General features: G+C 55.8%; 7 protein-coding genes across 7 annotated transcripts; 3 read left to right on the forward strand and 4 right to left on the reverse strand.

Annotated features, from left to right (window-relative positions):
- Positions 1–130: 130 nt before the first annotated feature.
- KVR01_003666 (uncharacterized protein) lies at positions 131–2110 on the reverse strand. Its single transcript, XM_044788305.1, has 2 exons — positions 943–2110; positions 131–853 (listed from the first exon to the last, which is right to left on the reverse strand). The coding sequence occupies exons 1-2, from the start codon at positions 1871–1873 to the stop codon at positions 552–554; spliced, it is 1233 nt and encodes a 410-aa protein (XP_044648681.1). The 5' UTR covers positions 1874–2110; the 3' UTR covers positions 131–551.
- Positions 2111–2220: 110 nt separating this feature from the next.
- On the forward strand, positions 2221–4276 carry KVR01_003351 (uncharacterized protein). Its single transcript, XM_044792210.1, has 3 exons — positions 2221–2779; positions 2876–3838; positions 3916–4276. The coding sequence occupies exons 1-3, from the start codon at positions 2663–2665 to the stop codon at positions 3979–3981; spliced, it is 1146 nt and encodes a 381-aa protein (XP_044648366.1). The 5' UTR covers positions 2221–2662; the 3' UTR covers positions 3982–4276.
- Positions 4198–6039, reverse strand: KVR01_003115 (uncharacterized protein; the record flags this gene model as incomplete). The annotated part of the gene is made up of 1 exon (XM_044792714.1): positions 4198–6039. One exon carries the CDS (start codon positions 6037–6039, stop codon positions 4198–4200), a length of 1842 nt encoding a protein of 613 aa, XP_044648130.1.
- A 1039-nt stretch (positions 6040–7078) lies between these two features.
- On the forward strand, positions 7079–9162 carry KVR01_003390 (uncharacterized protein). The gene is made up of 3 exons (XM_044789714.1): positions 7079–7192; positions 7252–8169; positions 8227–9162. The coding sequence occupies exons 1-3, from the start codon at positions 7170–7172 to the stop codon at positions 9128–9130; spliced, it is 1845 nt and encodes a 614-aa protein (XP_044648405.1). The 5' UTR covers positions 7079–7169; the 3' UTR covers positions 9131–9162.
- Positions 9163–9586: 424 nt separating this feature from the next.
- KVR01_003580 (uncharacterized protein) lies at positions 9587–11071 on the reverse strand. Its single transcript, XM_044793073.1, has 2 exons — positions 10772–11071; positions 9587–10707 (listed from the first exon to the last, which is right to left on the reverse strand). The coding sequence occupies exons 1-2, from the start codon at positions 10912–10914 to the stop codon at positions 9738–9740; spliced, it is 1113 nt and encodes a 370-aa protein (XP_044648595.1). The 5' UTR covers positions 10915–11071; the 3' UTR covers positions 9587–9737.
- Positions 11072–12084: 1013 nt separating this feature from the next.
- KVR01_003222 (uncharacterized protein) lies at positions 12085–15962 on the reverse strand. Its single transcript, XM_044786780.1, has 2 exons — positions 15528–15962; positions 12085–15451 (listed from the first exon to the last, which is right to left on the reverse strand). Exons 1-2 carry the CDS (start codon positions 15558–15560, stop codon positions 12182–12184), a joined length of 3303 nt encoding a protein of 1100 aa, XP_044648237.1. The 5' UTR covers positions 15561–15962; the 3' UTR covers positions 12085–12181.
- A 385-nt stretch (positions 15963–16347) lies between these two features.
- KVR01_002084 (uncharacterized protein) lies at positions 16348–19545 on the forward strand (the record flags this gene model as incomplete). Its single annotated transcript, XM_044781996.1, has 5 exons — positions 16348–16354; positions 17702–18035; positions 18420–18817; positions 18885–19289; positions 19361–19545. The coding sequence occupies 5 exons, from the start codon at positions 16348–16350 to the stop codon at positions 19543–19545; spliced, it is 1329 nt and encodes a 442-aa protein (XP_044647099.1).
- Between the last annotated feature and the right edge of the window lie 1313 nt (positions 19546–20858).

Here is a 20858-nt window from a genome sequence, read left to right on the forward strand (position 1 = left end):
GAAGGCGAACGTAATCTAGGCCATTCACGTTAACGCCGGAGGCGACTATACTGACTGGTATTCCATGAGGTTCAGTCTGACCGGTAACTGTGCATTGATGTTGTGGATCAATGGGCCACGGAGGCTCATCTGAAGGTGAAATTTGCTTGATTAAAGTGTGGGATGCCGCCCATAAACAAAAGACTACAAGACTACCTAGGTACCTAGCAGCGCGGTGGTCATCAAGGAGTGAGAGTGAGAAGTGGCCAAACAAATCAATGGCTGTTCCCTCTGCATAACGAGCATCCATTTTTTGTTTTTGGCAATAAGCAGCTTGTTGAGATGCTGCCTCCGGACAACGTCACCTGTATAGCCTTGGCGGAGCGTGCCACAGCAAAGCAACTGCCACTACCGTGGCCCAGCGCGGCCGTGTGTTGAGGACTGCCATATATCTATCCAGCGCCAGTCCAATGCAATTCTTTCCAATCCGGGGTTCTATGCCAAACACCAAAAATACAATAAAAACCAATAGACGGATTACCACGCAACTGAAGGAGGCTCAGGTACATGGTCTACAGCGAGTTGTTCTTGTCCTGCCCGAGCGCAACAGCAGCGTCGACACCACTGGAGGCTGTGGCGGCAGCCTTCTCGCCAGCCCTCTTTCGGATGACGTTCTCAATAAATGCCTCGCCTGCCTTGTACGACGACCGCACGAGGGGCCCGCTCGCACAGTAGAGGAAACCCATGTCTAGGGCACGCTTGCGCCACATGTCGAACTCCTCTGGCGTGACGTATTTCTCAACCTTGAGGTGGCGTTTGGTGGGCCTCATGTATTGGCCAAAGGTGACAACGTCGACGTTGGCCTTTCTCAGTTCTTCGGGCACCAGATGTGTCAGCATGAATGCGGCGGCAGGGATAGGCAGGGCAGGATTGATTGAGAGTGTCCCGGGCGACACGACTTACCTCTGAGGGTGTCCCAGAGCTCGGGCTCGGTCTCTCCCAGGCCGAGCATGATGCTCGTCTTGGTGATGATGCCGTCGCCCTTGAGCGTCTTGACCTCGGACAGCACGTCGAGGCTCTGGCGGAAGGTGGCCCTCCTGTCGCGGACGTAGGGCGTCAGGCCCTCGACGGTCTCGACGTTGTGGGCGTAGACGTCCAGGCCGCTCTCCGCGACGACCTTGACCATGTCGAGGTCGCCGCGGAAGTCGCCGGTGAGGGCCTCGACCAGCAGGGTGGGCTTCTTGGACTTGATGCGGCGGATGGTCTCGGCGAAGTGGTGGGCGCCGCCGTCGGCGAGGTCGTCGCGGTCGACGCTGGTGAGGACGACGTAGCCCAGCCCCCAGCGGGCCAGGGCCTCTGCGGTGTTCTCGGGCTCGTGGGGGTCGAGGGGCGCGGGGCGGCGGTTGGTCTTGACGCTGCAGAAGCGGCAGCCGCGGGTGCAGGTGTCGCCCATGAGCATGATGGTGGCGGTGGCGGCGTTCTTGTTGTCGCCGCCCCAGCACTCGCCGATGTTGGGGCAGCGGGCCTCCTCGCAGACGGTGTGCAGCCCCAGGCCGCGCAGGTCGGCCTTGATCTTGCCAAAGTTCTTGTTTGCGCCGGGCGAGGGGATCGGGGTCTTGAGCCACTCGGGCAGGCGCGTGATGGTCTTCTTGCGGCCGGCGGGGCCGACCTCGACGGTGCGGAGCTCGTAGGCGTCGGCCTGGGCGAGCGGCGGGTCGGGGGACCGGTCGGCGATGAAGGAGTCGAGGGAGGAGAGGGTTGTGTTCTTGAAGTATGTCGGGCGGGCGCGGGCGGGCTGCTGTGCTGCTGCTGTGGGGTGGTCGGACTGGGTGGCGAATGCGCGGCTGCCAGGAGCGACTGCTCTGGCGAGGGAGCGTCGGAGTGCGGACGCCATAATGGCAGGCTGGCAGGTGGACGAGGAGAGGATGTTGGGGGCTCCGAGGCTCACCTCCGGATCGGCCTGCGAAATTGTAAATGGGATGCATCAGAGAGCCGGCCGGCAGTCACGTCAGCTCCGCCGGTACCCGCTTTTGAGCCGGGGCGTCCCGACGGGGCGGTACCGAATCACAGCGGGGGCGTTCCCAATCCACCCCTGGTTCCTGGCTGGTAGCCTTGTGTGTGTGTGTGTGAGTGTGTGTGAGACTGTGGGTATTAAGCAAGCTTGGGATTGTCCAGGTGGGTCTTCTTTTTTATTTTGTTTTTAGTTTCACTGTTATTTTATATAGAAATGGGGTTGATGCTGTACACACTACGGAGTACAGCCGACCGACCAGTCTGGTGTGAGGGTTCAACCCTGGACATGATCAACCCCGGGCGCAGATAAAGGTGAGCAGCCAACATTGTGTGATCTGGTTTTCACCCAATTTTCAACCAGTTGTCGACTGTAAGTGTCAAGAGGATGCACAGGACCCGCCACTGTACTGTGTATAGCATCACCAACAGGGCGACCGACTGCAGTCAGCCTCTGATCGGGCACCGGTCGTGCCGGTGGGGCGCTGCCACCTGATTCAGAAGCAACAACCCACCCCGGACAGCCGAGCCTCGGCAAAGCCTCGCCAAAAGGGCTCGGCCCGTCACACCTGCGGCCATATCGCAAGTGTATGTGATCCGGGACACCAGCAGCCCCTTCGCCATATCTACACCAGGCACGTCGCACCCACAGTGTCGACGTCTCCAGGCCAACATGTCGCAGGAAGGAGGCACAAACCGTCCGACACTGGTCCGCCCAGCACCCGAGGACCCGGACAAGGCCCCAATCGAGAATGTCCTCGACGTGCTGGAGCTCGGCGTCTTTGGCCCGGTCTGTCCTCGCCAGCACCGTCCGCCCCTTGTCCCACCACCCACCACCCACCAGATCTAGACCTGTAGAAACTGATAAACTGACCCCCGCCTCCAGGACATCTTCACCAACAAGCGGCCGTTGTGGCACCCGCCAGGTGCCAGGGGCGTCTTTGGGGGTGCCATGATAGCCATGTGTCTCGCTGCCGGCCAGAAGACCGTCCCGGATGACTTCACCGTCCACTCGTGCCATTGCTACTTCATCCTGGCCGGGTCATCCGAGATCCCCGTCCTCTTCCACGTCGAGCGCGTCCGCGACGGCCGCAGCTTCGCCACCCGCACCGTCCAGGCCAGGCAGAAGGGCAAGTGCATCTTCACCACAACCATGTCCTTCACAAAGGAGCTCCGGCCCAGCCCGGCCGCCCCGCCCAACCACGAGTTCAAGGACAACGTCGTGCGCCATGCCGCCCCCATGCCCACGGACCCCGCCACCGGCAGCCCCGTCCAGCCCCCGCCCCAGGACTTCGACGACGAGCCCGAGCTGACCCGCTCCGGCGGCGGGCCCTTCCAGAGCTACCGCGCCGAGGTCGTCAGCCCCGGCGCCGACCACCCCGCCCCGCCCCACACCAAGAGGATGCGCCAGTGGTACCGCGCACGCGGCAAGATCTCCGAGGCTGGCGGCCACCAGGCCCACATCAACGCCCTGGCCTACGTGTCCGACTCGTACTTCATCGGCACCGTGTCGCGCATCCACAAGCTGTGGCGCTTCCCCTTCGCCGCCAGGGACTTTAGCGACCTCCCGCCCGACCTCAAGGACCACATCCGCAAGCTCAACGACTTTGAAGGCTACGGCGGCCAGAGCACCCTCGAGGAGTTTGCCGACTTCTGGAAGGACAGGCCCGAGATCGGTATGATGGTGTCCCTGGACCACTCCATCTACTTCCACGAGCCCAGGAGGGTCAAGGCCGACGAGTGGATGATGAGTGAGATGGAGAGCCCCTGGTCAGGCGACGGCAGGGGCGTCGTGACCCAGAGGATATTCGCTGCGGACGGTACGCTCCTTGCGACTTGTTTCCAGGAGGTGAGTCCCCAAGCATGAGCTTGCCTTCACCCGGCTTGCTTCCTCGCCGCTAAGCTGGTGCTGACATTCGACCACAGGGCGTTGTCAGGCTCAAAGAGCCAGAGGCTTCGACAGCCAGAGGACCCGCTAAGCCAAAGCTGTGAGGTGACGTCGGCAGCGCGTTTTTTGGGGGCCGCGAGGGATGATACCATGACTGCATCGCGATTCCAAGTGTTTTTGTGCAGTAGATATAGAGTGACATGGTCGCATGGGATCTTGTCACTAAACGCTCTGGAAATAGGCAGCGTTCTTTGTATACTGTAAGAATAGACTCGGATTTTTTTTTTCTTTTCAAACGTGCTTAACAGCTGACCTATGAACTACAAAATCTCATACGGCTTGGTTTGAAGAGTTTTCCTAAACAGCCACAACAGAACACTGAAAATTATCAGTCCTGCAGAGACCACCACCTCCCAGTACTTCTCTTCCATAAGTCCTCTCCACCTCACCCTGTCCAACACAGCGGTCTCGCCATTCTGCGATACACCTTGATCCTGGACTGCTGGCGGCTTACGTGCCCATGGCGGTACGATCCCAGCATCCTTCAGTATCTCCTCCGTCGTGATCTTGGCACCTGCCAGCACGATGGGCACCCCCGTTCCGGGGTACGTGCTCGCACCCACAAAGTAGGCCTTCTTGAGCCCCTTGGCCCTGATGGTGGGCCGGAAGCAAAGCACGTTGAAGAAGTTGTGGCTCAGGCCAAGGATTGCGCCCTTGTCCAGGTTGAACTTTTCCTCCCAGGTGTAGGGAGTGTTAAACATCTCGTCGACAATGTACTTCTGGAGCGACTCGCACCCCGCGCGCTCTGATATGGTGCGCAACACGGCCTCACGCGCCCGGGCGACCACCGCCGGCCAGTCGTGCTCCTCGGCCGCCGTCTCGCCCTCGTTGCCCTGCGAGCGCAGCAGGTGGCCCACTGGCACAAGCACGATCACTGCGTCGCAACCCTCGGGCGCCGCGCTCGGGTCGATGCGGGAGGGCACGTTGACGTAGAAGCTCGGGTCGTCCGGGAGGGTCTGCCGCTTGAAGATTGCGTCGAAAGAGTCCTTGTACTCGTCCGCGAGGAAGATGTTGTGCACCCCCAGCTCCGGGATCCTGCGCGAGAGGCTCCAGTAAAAGGAGATTGAAGAGCAGGACGCGTCTCGCCTCCGAAGGGACCTGGCGTAGTTGTCGATGATCTTGCTGGTGGCACTCTTGAGCAGGCCGTTCTCCCTGTCCCTAGGGGACGGGAACAGGTTGCTGTAAGCATATACAAGATCCGCGTTGACGACCACCGTGTCGGCCCGCAAGGTCTCGCCACTCTCGAGCACCACACCTGCCGCGGCAGTCCCGTCAGGCGTCGTCAGGATCTTGGTCACCGGTGTAAACAGCCGGTATGTCACCCCCAGCCGCACGCCCACGTCGACGAGCCTGGCCAGGACGGACTGGAAACCCCCGCGGGGATACCAGATCCCCTCCGCGGCCTCGGTGTACTGCAATAGGGAGTAGGTGCTGGGCGCGTCGAACGGGCTCATTCCCATATACATGGTCGCAAAGGTAAAGACCCTCCTGAGCCTGTCGGAGCGGAAGTACCTGCTTGCCCGGCTGTAGATGCTCTCGAAGGGGTGTAGCTTGAGTGCCATCCTGGCGAAGAAGGGTGTCAGCACCGTCGTGATGCTGTCGTAGTTCTTGTGCAGGACGTGTTCCACGCTCAGCTCATAATGCTGGTGCGACTCGGCCATCCAGCCCAGGTACCGCTCGAAGCCGTCTTTGCCCTCATAGTGCTCGATCTGGCGCTTCATCTGGGCAAGGTCTGTGGTCGGCCTGAAAACTTGGCCATCGTGGAAGAAGATCTGGTAGTTTTCCGGGCACCGCAGCAGCTCGACACCCTCGTCCTCCAGGCTGGTGTCCAGGTCGTGAAAGGTCTCACGGAAGAGGTTTGGGAGGAGGAGCAACGACGGGCCCTGGTCGAAGCGGTATCGACCTGACGTCCCTCCCGAGCCAGACTCTTCAGGTTGAGAGGGTGAGGAATAGAGAAAACTGCAACGGCCGCCGGTGAAGTCATTCTTTTCCACGACCGTCACACTGTAGCCGGCTTTGGCGAGGCGGGCAGCTGTGGCGATGCCTCCTGCGCCGGCGCCGACTACGACGGCAGTCCTGGGAGCCCCCTGCTTGGTTGACATGGCGAACTGGCGTCCCTGAGCCTGGTGGTGTGCCTCTGGTGATACCGCAGGAAACCCAAACGGACTCAGAGGCGACGTGTTGGAGGTGTGATAAGAAATCACAAGCGGTCCTCCGCGCGCCGCGGACTGTGTGCCGTGGATAACGAGATTGTGTTTAGCCCAGGGGCAGGCTTCTTTTGCTTTTCCACAAGCTTGGGACTTCAGAACGGTCTGATAAGACTGCACAGTACTATATCAACGACAATTACACCTGCAGGGTACGTACGCTACATATGTATGGGCCTGGTGTGCTAATCCCGGGTTCCGGCTGGGGTATCTCGAGGCTCACTGGTGGTGGCTTGGGTGGCTTCGGGCTGGACCTGGCTAACAAGAACCATCTCAGCTGTTTTGTTTGTCGAGATATGCTGGACAGACCGACGTGGTGTGATTACTTTTGTTGTCTCGGCAGCGGAATGTACAACAAAAGTACTAACAGTCATGACATCACCACTACGGGGAACGAGAACACATGAGAATGGAGACGGAATTCACGGAAGCCCGTTTGTCCAGCGAGTGTTACAGCGTGCAATTTATATAGAGTAGATTCGGTCCCAATTCCCAGATCATCAGCTCTATACCGCCGTCAAATCTGAGGTCCTTGGCTGCGATCGAGCTTCAGTCACGGACGTTGGGACCTTGGTGACCGACTGAAACCTTGAAGCTCAGGAGCTGTCCCAAAGGGGAAACGTGAGAGGAAACCCCCCGTCCCGGCCTCTTAAGCCGCCATTCACCAAGGGTGGTACCACCCAGCCTCCCTAAACCCTCCTGGGCCTCCTCTGTTTTGTTTGGATTCGCTTTCTCTCTTGATCATTCGTCACCTTTTAGGTGTGTCCTTGCCTTAGCCCTGGCTCAACCTCGGGACTGCAACAACCGCTCGTTCTCGACAATTCCTCTCGCCTCCGCCAGGGACGACTCGCCTTGCTCAGCTCATACGCTGCGTGGACGAGGTCGCATCCTTGTGTTGGGTCCTTGTCTGTCGCCCCGCCGCAACGAACATCTGGCCGAGGTCCGACCCGCTGTGTATAATACGCGCCAGAGCCGGATAAACATGTTACCTTGAGTGCCTGACGGTAGATCACCCACCGCTCACGATGGCCTACGATTATGCCCTGGTGTATGTATCAAGGAAACTTTCTCGTCCATATGATACTCCAGTGTGCTGACCACAAGTAGCCACCTCAAATTCACCATCCCCTTGGCCACGGCGCTCACTATTATATCCCACCCTTTTCTCACCCAGCGGCAATGGTACCAGACTTTTATCCTTGTCCTCATCGCCGTCACGGCTACCATCCCCTGGGATAGCTATCTAATCCGGCACAATGTCTGGACATACCCGCCGGATGCTGTCATCGGGCCGACGTTACTGTCCATTCCGGCCGAGGAACTGTTCTTCTTCGTCGTTCAGACGTACATGACGTCTCTACTGTACCATATGCTGAACAAGCCTTTGCTTCACGCCGAGTACCTCGTTTCCAAGTCGCCAATTCCGAGTGTCATGCATAGGGCGGTCCAGGTAGCAATGTCAAGTCTCACGCTGCTGGGAATTTGGCTGCTATCTAAGGGTGGGATAGGCACGTATCTGGGCCTGATTTTGATATGGGCTTGTCCCTTCGCCTTCTTGACATGGACGCTGGGCGGACTGTTCATGGCATCTCTCCCCTGGACCAGTATAGCACTACCGATTGCCCTGCCAACCCTATACCTCTGGGTCGTGGACGAGCTCGCCCTCCGCAGAGGGACATGGGCTATTGAGTCTGGGACGAAGCTTGGCATGACAGTCTGGGGTAGCCTGGAGGTGGAGGAGGCGATCTTCTTTGCCGCGACTAACGTCCTCATCGTCTTTGGGTTGGGTGCATTTGACAACGCCCTGGCGGTCATCGACGCCTTGCCCAATGTGTACGAATATGCACCGGCCTGCCCCACCCCTACCATGCTCATTAGTGCACTGTTTGTTTCTTGGACTCCGGAACGGAAAGAACGCATAGCTGGGATCCAGGAGGCGGTGGAGAGGCTGTGTCGGAAGAGTAGGAGCTTCTACCTGGCGAGCTCAACCTTTTCTGGCCGCCTGAGGATCGACTTGATATTATTGTAAGTCATCCCCGGAAGTGGTTATAAAGCATAGAAGTCACTGACATTCTGTCGTAGATACTCATACTGTCGCATGGCGGATGATCTGGTTGATGAGCCGCCCGAGGGTCTGGAAACCTCAGCCTGGATCAATAAGCTCAGCGAACACTTGGACCTGGTATATAAACCAAAAGAGGGCACAACTCGATCAAAACAGGCAGATATGGTACCAGCATACATTGCCGACGAGTTCCCACCCTCAGCACGGTCCGCACTCACGCTACTGCCGGCATCGCTGATGCCCTCTGAGCCTTTTTATCTACTGCTCGAGGGCTTCAGGACCGATTCGAACTTTCAACTCACGAAGAGCCGCAATCGCTTCCCAATAGTGACTGAGAATGACATTCACGAGTATGGGCGCCAGGTAGCCGGGACAGTAGGAGAACTTTGTCTCGCCCTCATCTCGCACCACAGCCGTGAACCGATCGACCCAGTGCGCCTCGAGGCCGTTGCCACCGCCGCCCGACGGATGGGCGTCGCTCTCCAGTTCGTTAACATCGCTAGAGACATTGCGGTTGACGCTGCGTTAGGAAGGGTTTATCTGCCAACGGTCTGGCTGGCGGAAGAAGATTTGACACCGGCAATAGTCATCGAGACCATCACGACATGTACCACGGCGGAAGGCGACCCAAGGGGCAAAGAAAGGAGCAGAAGATTCCAGAGTCTAGATAATATGCGGAGAAGGTTGCTGGGGAGGGCCTTCGCGATATATGCCGAGTCAAAGCCGGCGATGGAGTGGTTGCCCGATGAGTCGAGAAGGCCAATGATGGTCGCAGTCGAGAGTTACATGGAGATTGGGAGGGTCCTGCTTGAAAAGGTCGGCCCGGAAACATTCGGGGTCGTGAAAGGCCGGCCCACGCGTGCGACGGTACCGAAGCTAAGGAGGTTGACGGTAGCGTTGAGAGCGCTGGTTGACGCGTAAGCGATGATTTCATTAACCAGTCTGCATTGGGCACATCTTTTTGATACCCTAGAATGATATATCATTGATGCTTCAGATTAGCACAGAAGCGCTTAGTCTATACAACCAGCCGCATATACACTATCTTGTACAACCTTGCATGATCTTTAGTGCCTATATATGTAGGTACCTACTGTAGGATAATATCTAAGGTGAACTACTAATCACAATATATAAAATCAAGTATCTTATAACACTATAAGGAATAAATAAACCTTAAGTATTATATAAGAGAACATAGTTACTAATATAATGAATATATTATTAGAAGATTTTAAACTTCTTATGTGGTTTTACTTCTATTTATATATGTCTGAGGACATAGATGGCACCTTCATACGGTGGTAGGCACTCAAAACCTAGCGCTTAAAAAGGACATAGTGTTGATAACAATAGGTATCATGGGATAGGTGGAAACCAGTTATATAACTTGTATTGAATGTTGCTCAACGCTGTCTATCAATGGCCTCCTCGAAATCCCAGGCTTTTATAGAGTAATCGGTCCTAGGCACCTTAGCCAAACGTTCACTCAAGGTGTCTATGCTCCACCTGCAAGCTTTTGACGTGTTTAGTAAACGTAGGGGATGATCCTATATGGCACTTGTCGACAATATTCGTCCCACAAAGCGCCATACTTCTCCCGACAGCGTTTATCGTCATCCCGCTCGCGAGTGATGAACAGTAGCACATAATAAAGAGGATAGACCCACGGAAGCAGAGCAACCCTGGGATGACCAAGGGCAAGAACGATTCCGACTGCCTCGAGCGTCTCGCCCAGGTAGTTAATATGGCGTGAAACGCCCCAGAAACCCCCACAGAGCAGCTCGTGTTTCCCGTCAGCAGACCGGATCGTCTTGACGGGGGACAGGCCGAGCCGAGCCAGGGCAGCTGGGGGAGGAACATGGCGCTTGAACCAGAACTTTTGCAAGTTTGGTCCTCGGCTGAGAGCCCAGCCGGAGAAATAGACAGCGGCGGCGAGGAGGTGATAGGCGGTGCTCCGGTGTGGGTTGGGCAGGCGAGCCGCGGCCAGAACCGGGATTGGGTAGAAGAATGGATAGAAACAAAGACATCCAAAGCCGAGTTTGACGCCCAACCTTTCGGCGAAGAAGTCGTACGTGTAGAGGTGGACGTTCTCCCACCACAGGTACTCTGCAGCGAACCAGGTCAGCAGCGCTGCCGACAGGGCGATACCTGGGTTGGGGTCCCGCAACGACTGCAAGTGGGCGACGGCGCAACTGAGCAGGTTGAGCTCCAGATGCACCGCGCCGACGAGGTAGAGGTACATTTTTGCATCAAGGATGCGACCGGCAACGACAGTGCGTGGATTGTCGATCGTGCCCAGGAAAAAGTCGCTGAGAAGGCTGGGAGATTGTCTGGGGCCCTTGGCGACGATCCAGGCGCTGAATGCCAGGCCGATGATGAGGGCACACGCGCAGGTGGTTCCGCTGTGCTCATAGAAGTACCCCCATGGCAGGACGCCAGTCCAGCAAAGGCCAGCCCAGGCTAGAACCGATATAATCATGACCGGTATACCATTCCTGAGGTGACATGCATGTGGTCAGTCTCCTAATCGCTACCGGTAACCTTTTTGGGTCCACTCACAGACGGTATCGGAGGGGCTTCCCCTTGTTGTCGCGGACATATCCGTCGATCTCACGGGCTGGCAGGATGAGGTGAAGTGCGAGCACCCCCAACTCAACGAGCGGTGAGACTAGCACCCCGCCCATTATCGATATGTCCAGCATGAGTTTCGAATTGCTTCGAGCCCCCAGAATACACCTCGTGTTGAGTGATCAGGGTGACTGTGTGGCGACAGAGCACCAACCAAGTAAATTGCCGAGGGCTGGAGAGTATAATGTCGCCAAGGACCGCTCGTCTGCTGCACGTGACATGACCACCTCGACTGTAACTCGACATGGGAATGTGTCGGTTCTGGCGAACCTACCTACATATGTAGGTGCCTAGGCACTTTAGTACTGCCGACAAACTCCAACCCTCAAGCCATGTCATCAATGCACGAAACAGTATACATCACCTTCTTTTCAGCGCGCCCGTTCATACTGATGAGCCCTGCCCGGGTGTCCGCTACGCATCCACGGTATCTATCCCTTAACCTCCTATCCACCAGCATTCTATTCTTCTACAGGACGCCTCCTAAAGTCCCATGTGATGATTTACCGGAGAATTCTCCATATAGGATGATTCTCTGGAATCACCCCAACAAAATAACCTTTAATAGCAATCTTCCATTCGTTACCCTCCACCTATTAGGAAATGACCTAGAATATGACCTCAGATGCCACCTGTTCTGGTTTAAGCAGCGTCTTGCACCTGCTATGCCGAGATATCAATCAGGCCGGCCTGGGTTTCAGAATAATCGATCTGTCACGTCTTCTTCCAGCAACGACTTCCCCGTCTGTCCAGAAGACTCAAGCCTCCGCTTCTTCCCAACTGGGAATTTCACGTAGCTAATTATGCCTACGTGTGTACCGCTTAGATGATGAGGTCATCTCGATGGAGGAGCCACTTGAAAATAGACAGCATGGCCTTCCCTGAAGGTCCGTACTCGTCCAGGTTCGCATGGGCGCACTTGCATAGAATACCGGTTGACTCTAGCTGCGGGATTGAGATGAGAACAGGCATTTTAGCTTCGTCTAGATGCAGGCACGCCCATCTATGCTCGTCAGCCGTTGGTGCAGAGTTTAATATCCCATTCTGTTTTCTCCGAAGCATTATGTCCGAATCTCTGTGTGGCTACATAAAATGCCAAGATTGATGGATTTTCGATTTGAAACACACGTGCACTCACTTTTGCTCACACTCTATCCGTCTGGGCTGATCTAGGCATACTGAGGCAACTGGGTCAATGTTTGGCAGATATTCTTTCACTTGGCTCAGGAACCGGGAGGGAGAGATACCCAAGGAGTTAAGCCCATGTCAAATACTACCTAAGTAGCTTTGGCAATTTCAGCGCCCTCTAAATGCAGTGATATATACTGGCGAATGCAGTATTTACTTCTTCTTGCCACCCTTACCACCTTTGCTTCCCTTACTCTGGTTCCCACCTCCCTTCGATCCCTTCCCGCCTCCCCCACCGCCGGCTTTGCCACCACTCATCATCACCGTCAGCTTGCCCACTGGCACCACATTGTTCACATCTTCCGGCTTGACCGTCTTAATCAGCTCCACCTCTCGCGGCCACATCCTTTCCGAGTCACGAGAGTGCTCGTCGACGTTGCCTCTCTTCCCCGCCTCGAGCTTCCACCGCTCAAGTATGTCCTTCAGTGCTTTGCCCTTCTTCGTCGCGCCAGGCTGGATTTTCACCTTGTACTTGCACTTCGCCATAGCCGCCCAAGGGGCGCAAGTCGGCACAACCTCGATGATCTCGTCCCCAGGGAGTGGCGTGCCGACCAGGGAGTCGAGGGGTGTGGAAGCCTGCTCTTCGTCGTCATCCAGCACCTCGATACCTTCCTCGAGCATAAGCCTGCGCACCTCCTCGTGCTCGGCGACCTTCTTCTGCTGTCTCTGCTGGGCTAGCTTGCGGCGCTCACGCCGGGCTTCCTCCTCTGCCAGGCGCTCCGCCCTGGCCCTGGCTTCTGCCTCGGCCTTTTCGCGGCCCTTGGTAGCGCCTATGAGCTCCTCGTGCATGGCACGGTCCTCCTCATCCTGGTCCTTGTACTTGGCAGCGATCTTCTTCTGCTTGTTCTTCTTTCCCCGCTTCGCCGGAGCAATCTTTTGCTTGAGGTCTTTCGCCTGCTGTGAGGTGGTGGCCACGGAAGCCTTCGATACCTCAGTAGGGTCCTTGGTGGCCGCCTCCGATTCCGTGTCTTCAGCCTCTGAGCCAGCTTCTGTCTCTGCAGTTTTGACGCCAGTCGCACCATCTGAAAATGGGTCTTCTTTTTCGCCGCCGTCAGCAGCCAAAGCCCCCGACATCATCAACTCGGCGGGTTCTTCGAGGCTGAGTTCGTTCACATGATCCTTCACATGGTCTATCTCATGGTCGATATGATCGCCATCATCGGTGCGTCCGTCGGGATCGCTGCCACTGTCCGATGCATCATCGCCATCCACCTGCAGCGGATTGTTTCTCTGGAAGGGTTCGTCGTCGTCTGAGGCGTTTATCTCATCTTGTTCATGACGTGCTGCCTCAAGTTCAAGATCAGCTACTTCTTCATCGATCTCGGCCTCACGATCTGTGACCTCCTGGGTTTGCTCTGTTGGTCTCCGCGAAGTCTCCGCATCCACCAGCCTATGCTTGCTGTGGTTCCCCTTGCTCTCCTCGCTGATCTTGAACAGGAAGCCGAATCCTAGTATCAGTGGTTGTGGATGCAGATAGTTCTTGGCACCTCGCACCATAAAGCTCCCAGGGGGCAGGTATTCACCTGTGGGAGCGGACTTGGATACCTGCTCGGCATTGACCCACCAAGCTCCCATGCCAGCCTTCGAGTCCCAAGCACTTGATAAGCACACCGACAGGCTGCCAGCTTGTGATAATGTCGAAGGCGGGATGGGGGCATCTGGTGTCTTGGGGTTATTTTTGACAATGACAGAGGCCGCAGCATGAGTTTCTGCGTTGATATACACATCTCCCTTGCGAAGGTGCTTCTTGTACAGCATCTCATTTTGCATGGCATCTCTGCCACCCAGAACAAGGTAGCCATCCGAGGAAATGAACCAGATGAATTTTTCAAACCAGCTCTGGCGGCGCATTTGGTGCAGAATTGGCTTCTCCTGCTTGAGTCCTTTTTTGAGGTCTTCAGCAATCTTCTTCTCGGCGCTTTTCAGAGCCATTACCGAATGGCCAACAGTCTTCTGTTCCTTTTCCGCGGCCGTCCTCTTCTGGTCGTAGTATTCGCGGGCGTTGGCATAGGGCGATAGGGCGAGGTTGATTTCAATGGAAAGCTTGGTGTCGACTTTCTTGCGCGGGTCTCCATCATCATCGCTTTGGTCTTCCGAAGTGTGATCGGAATCTTCGGCGACTTCTTCTGCTTCGTCTTCTTCGGCGAGAAGCAGCATCATGGCGTTTTGCTCCAGGTTCAAGGGCAGCTTGATGATCTGTGCCACAGGATTCCGCCGCTTCTGCTCTCTCTCGATCAACTTGCCAACGGTGACCCAATCCATGCCCTGCGCTATGAGACCATTGACAGCGTCCATGGCCTCTTGTACCCGGTCGACGTTGGCCTCGAGAGCGCCCGCCTTTCGCATATTCATTATCTGCACTTGTTTGAGGCTCTCCACCTTTTGCTCTTGTATTTCTCGGACGGCGTCCAACTTGCGTTTGGCTGCGGCTTCCTTGTCATTGAGTCTCGACACAAGCTTCTGTCCCTCAATGGACGAGAAAAACTCGTCTACTGTTTTGTTGTAATTGTGGAAGGTCAAAATCGTGTACGCGTCATCCTTTTCGAACTTGCGGGGCACGAAAGGCTGAAAATCCTCGTAGAGGAGGGCAGGCTGGTTGTCTCCCTGCGGTTGGGCGGAGTCGATATCCGGCTGCGGTTCACGCCTCTTTGCAATAATGTATCCGTTGCAGTTTTCCGAGCCTGTGATGCCGTCTACTATCCTGCGGGCGGCTTCCAGCGACGTGAAGAGTGCATCGAACAGGGGTTCGCTCTCAAGGACATCGGCTGGCTTGGTGGCCGGCTCGAACCCGGTGACTTCGAAGGCGTGATCGACGACTATGGGCGGAAGTTCCTCTATTGTCGTGGCTAGGCCCCTCCGCAGCTCATCCCCGGCCTTCCTCTTGGGCTTCTTCCTAGAAGCATCCACGGCCTCCGCCTTGACCACTGATTTGAGCAGCGCCTCGCGCACTCGCTCCTTGGTCAGAGGCGGGACACCGCGGTAGTTCTGGCGATTCTCGAGGCTGTATGTCAGACCCACTCTCTGGGGCTCTTGCCCCTCTCCCTCGTGGACGGTCCGTAATATGGCCAAGATCTTCAGGTCGGCATCAGTAAGGATGACGTTGCCAGATGCAAAGAACTCGAGAAACAGCCGATAGCTGCCATCGCTGAACTGCAGCTCTATGATCCTGTCTGTTCCTATCTGTGACAGGGCAGTGCATCGTCTAGTCCTGAGGAATTTCCTGAGGCGGGAGGTGAAGGCCGAGGGCGCGGCAGCGGTTGGGCGGGTGAACTCGGAGGTGTGGAGGCGGAAACCAGAATCGACGATCAGCTGTTCCTTCTTGCCGGATATGGCGAACTTGAGGAGGAATTTCTTGGAGGAGATGTCGTATATGTTGGCGAGTCGAAGGCCAACAAGGGACTTGGAGAGCTCATTGGTGATGGCCTGGAACAATGCAGTCGTGCGTCAGTGGCCAACCTCTTGCCGGCAACAAGGCTGCGCGACGGGACCTGAAACCTACCTTGACATCCAAGGATGAGAAACGTTGCTTCATTTTGGGAGATCAGGCAGAGTGCCTCTGGGGGTTCCGCGAGTGACGGCAGCGCAAGAGGTTTGGTAACCGTCGGCATCCCGAGGCTCGAAATTTCCGCCCGGTGAGCTGGATGCGGGCAGTGTACTGGCGGGATGGTGGGGCGCTGTCTTACATCACACAACTCAGTACGGACGGGGTACGGAGTACGTCACCAACAGGCCCCAAACACCAAACTCGCTGGACTGAAAGGCCAAATTTCATGCACATTGTTGCTGCGAGACCACTATACCTAAAAAAAAACAACCATAAAGTGTTATACCAAAGTGGAGCTTAACCTTTTTAATATATCCAAAGTTCATAGGTGCTAGGCAACCTACTTTAAAGTTTTATAAATTTATTCTTAAAAAAGGTACCTAGGTATATTGTGAGAAGTGAATGGGTTATCTACATGGCCGTGGCGCCGTGCTAATAGAAGATGCCAGTCACAGCAAGTCATTGTATATATGCCATCCAAGACAGTATCAAGACAAGCGCAGCCATGTACAGTACCACACTGTGAGCGTCTCCTTCGTCTCCCCGAGATACGATGATGTTGGCGGCACGTGAAAGACCGGTTGGAACCTGCCAGCCGCTGAGAGCTACACAGTTGCCACGCACACAGTGCTGTCCTTCCCGTCTTGGACGGTGGGGTTGCATTGAGCTTCCGTTGGCGCTGTACGTTTCCATGGCAACGGATGGCCCCCTGCATGATCGGGAGCTGTCACAGCCGCTGAAGAGAGGCAGCCAGCCTGGGAGCTCGCGACTCTGGATGTTGTGTGGGCTTTGGTGGTTCCAACACAAGCTCGTGGCAGCGGAAAGAGCCATCGCCATCACATGCGGTACTCCGTACTCCATTTCCTTGCGCCTACGGCCCGGCGGGTTGGGCGCGCGGGCACATTCAGCTCGCCCGTTGCCTGTGGAGGCCCAATGGCTTCGATGCACGCTTGCCCTGGTCTCTCGCACATGCATGCTTCACGTCCCAGTCCCAGCCCACCTGAGCTTCCCCCAGCCATCAACATTTTGCCTGCTCCGTACCTGCCTCCTCCCCCAATGGCGGAGCCCAGAAGGTCGGGCCAGAGATCACACACAGATCGAGGCTTGCGGTTGCAGGCTGCCAGGGAGCCCAGCTAGGCATTGGGTGCAAGTTTAAAGAAAGGTGGTGGTTGGGCTTGGTCGACCTGACACGAGGCGTAGTCTACATGTCATGGCGCCCCATGGCGTCAAGGCCCGGTCCTTCCCAGGTGCCTGACAGCTTCTAGGGACCCTCGCCTGCTACTTCTGTGCAAATGTCCTCCTTGCCTGACCAAGATCTGCTTGCGGCGCTGATACGGTGCTTCACACATGTGCTTGCATCATGGCCTGGGCCTGGGGGCAATGGGAAGCGATGGCAGCGAATGTCGACAGCATCCACCCACCGCTGGCTCTGAGGACACACGCGCCGAGCCGGGCTGGGAGAAAACTGGGGACTGGCCCCAATGGACAGGGGTCCAGAGGCTATCCGGAGCTATGATCCCTGCTCGCAAAGCTCGGCCCTCCAGCAGCTGAGAGACATCGGGGAAGGGGGAAGGGGGAAGGGGGTGGTAAACAAGAGCTTGCAGCCGGCTCCACCACGAGTAAACAGAGGCACAGCAGGCAGTGATCAATCAATCAATCGGACAGCCAGTCGGTCAATCAAATCGCCTCTTTTGCTGCTGGCCTATCCTGCAGCCAGTAGCAACGGGTTGACGGGCCAGGATACGGGCCATCTCCCCTCCGCAACCTCCCCCCCCCCAGCACTAGACTATTTCAATGCCCGCCGCCTCTTGCTTCTCTGCCTCTCTCCCACCCACGTCTTCTCTCCTCCTCTTTTCCTCACTGCTCTCCTCCACCCACTCAAGACACAGCAATCAACGGCCTCGTCGTCGATCCCGTGCAGCCCCCAACAGCCAACCACCTACTTGCATTTGAGAAAAGGAGCTCGATCGAATCCCCAGAGTACAGAAGGAGTCCGTATCAATTGGTAGGGTCCTTCTCTTATTCTCCTTTCTTTCGACTTCTTTCCCAGGAAGAAGCCAGAGGACTCTTCTTTTCTTCCTTGTCAAGAGGTTGAGAGGAGGACGACTCTGAGCGCCCACCCAAGGCAGTCAACCTGGATTTTGAAGCGAGAGTCCCCGTCCCCTTCAGCATCTTCCCCTCGTCGTACCGCGACGACGACAAGAAGGAGTCGGGCAAGACCAGCACCAGCACCACTACCCACGAGGAGCTCAGCCTCCACCTCCCCCACCACAAGCCCGGGCGGGAAGGTAGTCAGGTCTCTTCTTCTTACTCCGCCGCCGCGGCCGACCTTCCTCCCCGCAGGGAGCACACCCGCTACAGCGAGGAAGAGGTCTTCGTCACCCGTGAAGAGGACCGTTACCGCCGTCCCGGTGTCCACCGTGAAGAGTACTACCGCGAAGAGCTCAAGGAGCAGCAGCCCAGGTATTCCCGATACCCATCTGTTTCTTCTGCCCTGTCACAACCCCCGCCGTCCCCCTCCTGCGTTTTGCCGCACTCGCCCTCGCCCTCCCTCCTCGCGCGCACGCCCTGGTCCATTGGCCGATGCACTCGGCCGAGCGTGGCCCGTTGTTGTCACACGTGAACCCTGTGGATCCACGGCAGCATGGACATGAGATCTGGACCCACACGCCCAGGGCCGCTTGGGCACCAGCTGCCTCGAGCTTCATAAGGCAGCGGAACCGCATGGGCATTGGTGTGGGGCCTCTTCACATCCATCCCGTCTCGGAGGGCAACACCTATATCATTCCCAGTGACCAAGATGTTTCGAACTTGAACGCTGACCCAAGAATCTTTGCGCTGCCACAGGCCTCCCCGTTCTGCCTACTCTGAGAGACCCTCGCGTTCCTCCTACTCAGACACCCGCATTGAGATCGATACTCACCGGCACCACCACCATCACCACCGGCCCGAGTCTCGCCCGGCCATCCCTTACTCCCCCATCGACAACATCGAGCGTGGGTACCGTGCTCGCTCCCAGCCTGGTTACCGCGAGGACGTTCGTGTAACCGAGACCACCGTCGAGACCCCTCGCCACCGTCCCGTCACCAAGGAGACTGTCCGCCACGACGAGCACATCATCGAGGCTCCCAAGATCCGCCCTGCTGTCAACCAGACTGTCCGCGTAGACGAGACAGTCGAGATCAGCCTCCCACCCCGCCACAAGCATCACCACAAAGCCAAGATGGGTTACTTCGACGAGGATGGTGAGTTCGGCCTTTTTCTTGTCAACATCTTTTCCTTTGTCGTATTCTGAGAATGCCGCCCATGCAGGCCACTATCACTCTTTCCGTGCCGGCCTCCACAAGGTGGCTGATCGTATCATTCACCCTCAAGGTCGCGAGACCATTGAGGTGACTGAGATCCGGGAAAGCCGTCCGTCTCGCCGTGTCAGCCAGGCCGCTTACGGAGATGAAGCCCCAAATTCAGTTACCATCCCATGCCACCACATCCGGATCGGCGACATCCTGATTCTTCAGGGACGCATCTCCCAGGTCATCCGCATCTCCACCTCCTCCGCCACCGGCCAGCACCGCTACCTCGGAGTCGACCTCTTCACCAAGCAGCTCCACGAGGAGTCCTCGTCCATTCACAACCCCGCTCCCAGCGTTGTTGTCCAGACCATGCGGGGGCCCATCCTGAAGCAATACCGTGTCCTTGACCTCCAGGACGGAAGTGGTGAGTCTCCAACATCCATCCACCCACCCACCCGCAAGCAGCCGGATCGAAGACTAACCGTGTACTTGAAGTCGTGGCCATGACCGAGACCGGTGATGTGAAGCAGTCCCTGCCGGTGCTTGACCAGTCCAACCTCTGGGACCGCCTCCAGCAGGCCTTCGATTCCGGCCGGGGATCTGTCCGTGTGCTGGTGGTCAACGACGGTGGCCGTGAGATGGTTGTCGACACCAAGACACTGCACGGCTCCTCTCTGTAAGGGCAGATCAAGTCATGAGGTGCCCGCTAAGGCTTGGTGATCCACCAGAGCTCGATTCATTTTCCCAAAGGTGATTCTTGAGCATTGGTGTCTGGTCTCTTGTCCACTGGCTTCCGGCTCCAGACTGGTCATGAGGTAATGATGGTTTACGAAGGATGTATTAGAATGAATCGGTGGCCCCTAGAGCCACAATGAAAAGCACATCTAGTCAGATAGGGTAGGATTCGGGGATAATACTGGTCCTGGATCGGACCAACAATTTTCTGCCTTGGTTTCCATCTGGGTAGATACATAGTTTATCGTACATGATCTGGAATTTAATGTCAGATGGATTCGGGACACACTGTTTCTTTGGATTTATGAAAACCCACGGTGTAACCTAGGACCGCCTTGTGTATCAACCAGGCTGCCTGCCTTGTAGCCTTGGTTCAATGTAGCTTATCAAAAGCCTATCTAGGTACTTAAGTAGTTGGACTGATCCTTCGCCCCTGGTATATTGCAGACTTCAGGCCCTGTAGACCTCTATCAATTATTTGTTACACAACTGGGGACAACCAGGGTGCTCAGAACTGTCACCAACTTCTTGATAGGTAACTAGGACACTATTATATACTATAATAAGTATATATATATGTGTGTGTAGTATTTATATTTTTAAGTTTTATTTAATTTATTAAAGTTTAAATTAAAATATATATTAAACTTATTTTAAATATAATAAAGTTATAATAAAAATAAATATTTATTAATTATAAAAGATTAGAGTTAATATTTTTAATAAGTTATTAAAGATAGTATAGGATTTACTATCTTCTTTAGATGCCACAGCGCTCGCTATAGACTTTTGGCGGCGTCGACGGTCAACGTGTGAATAATGGGCCACGCTTAAGCAACTAACCTTTCTATACCCACGGTAGCCACAGGCGATCTTCGACTGGTAATGGGTCTCTCTCAAGAATGACCTCGGTGTCACGGGACGTAACCGCTACACTATAGCCACACCTGTATTCCTACCAAAAGGTACAGAATTGCAGAACGTCTTCTGCAATTCAGAGTATAGTCTATATAGACGTGCCGTCACATTACCCCCCGCTACTTCGTCTACCAGAACGTATCCCATAGCATGAACTACTTCATATGTAGATATGGTGACCTATAGGTTTCTGGTTGGGGAAGTAATATACCTTCTAGAGGTACGATTCGTTCAGCCAATCGACACGCACTATATAATATACCTGAACTCAGCTTCACCTAGGTTCGAACCTGTAACCATACAATTACAAGCCCTTTTGTTCTGCAATTATATCACGGGA

Source organism: Diaporthe batatas, assembly GCF_019321695.1.
Source record: "Diaporthe batatas strain CRI 302-4 chromosome Unknown Contig00003, whole genome shotgun sequence".
NCBI classification, from domain to species: domain Eukaryota; kingdom Fungi; phylum Ascomycota; class Sordariomycetes; order Diaporthales; family Diaporthaceae; genus Diaporthe; species Diaporthe batatas.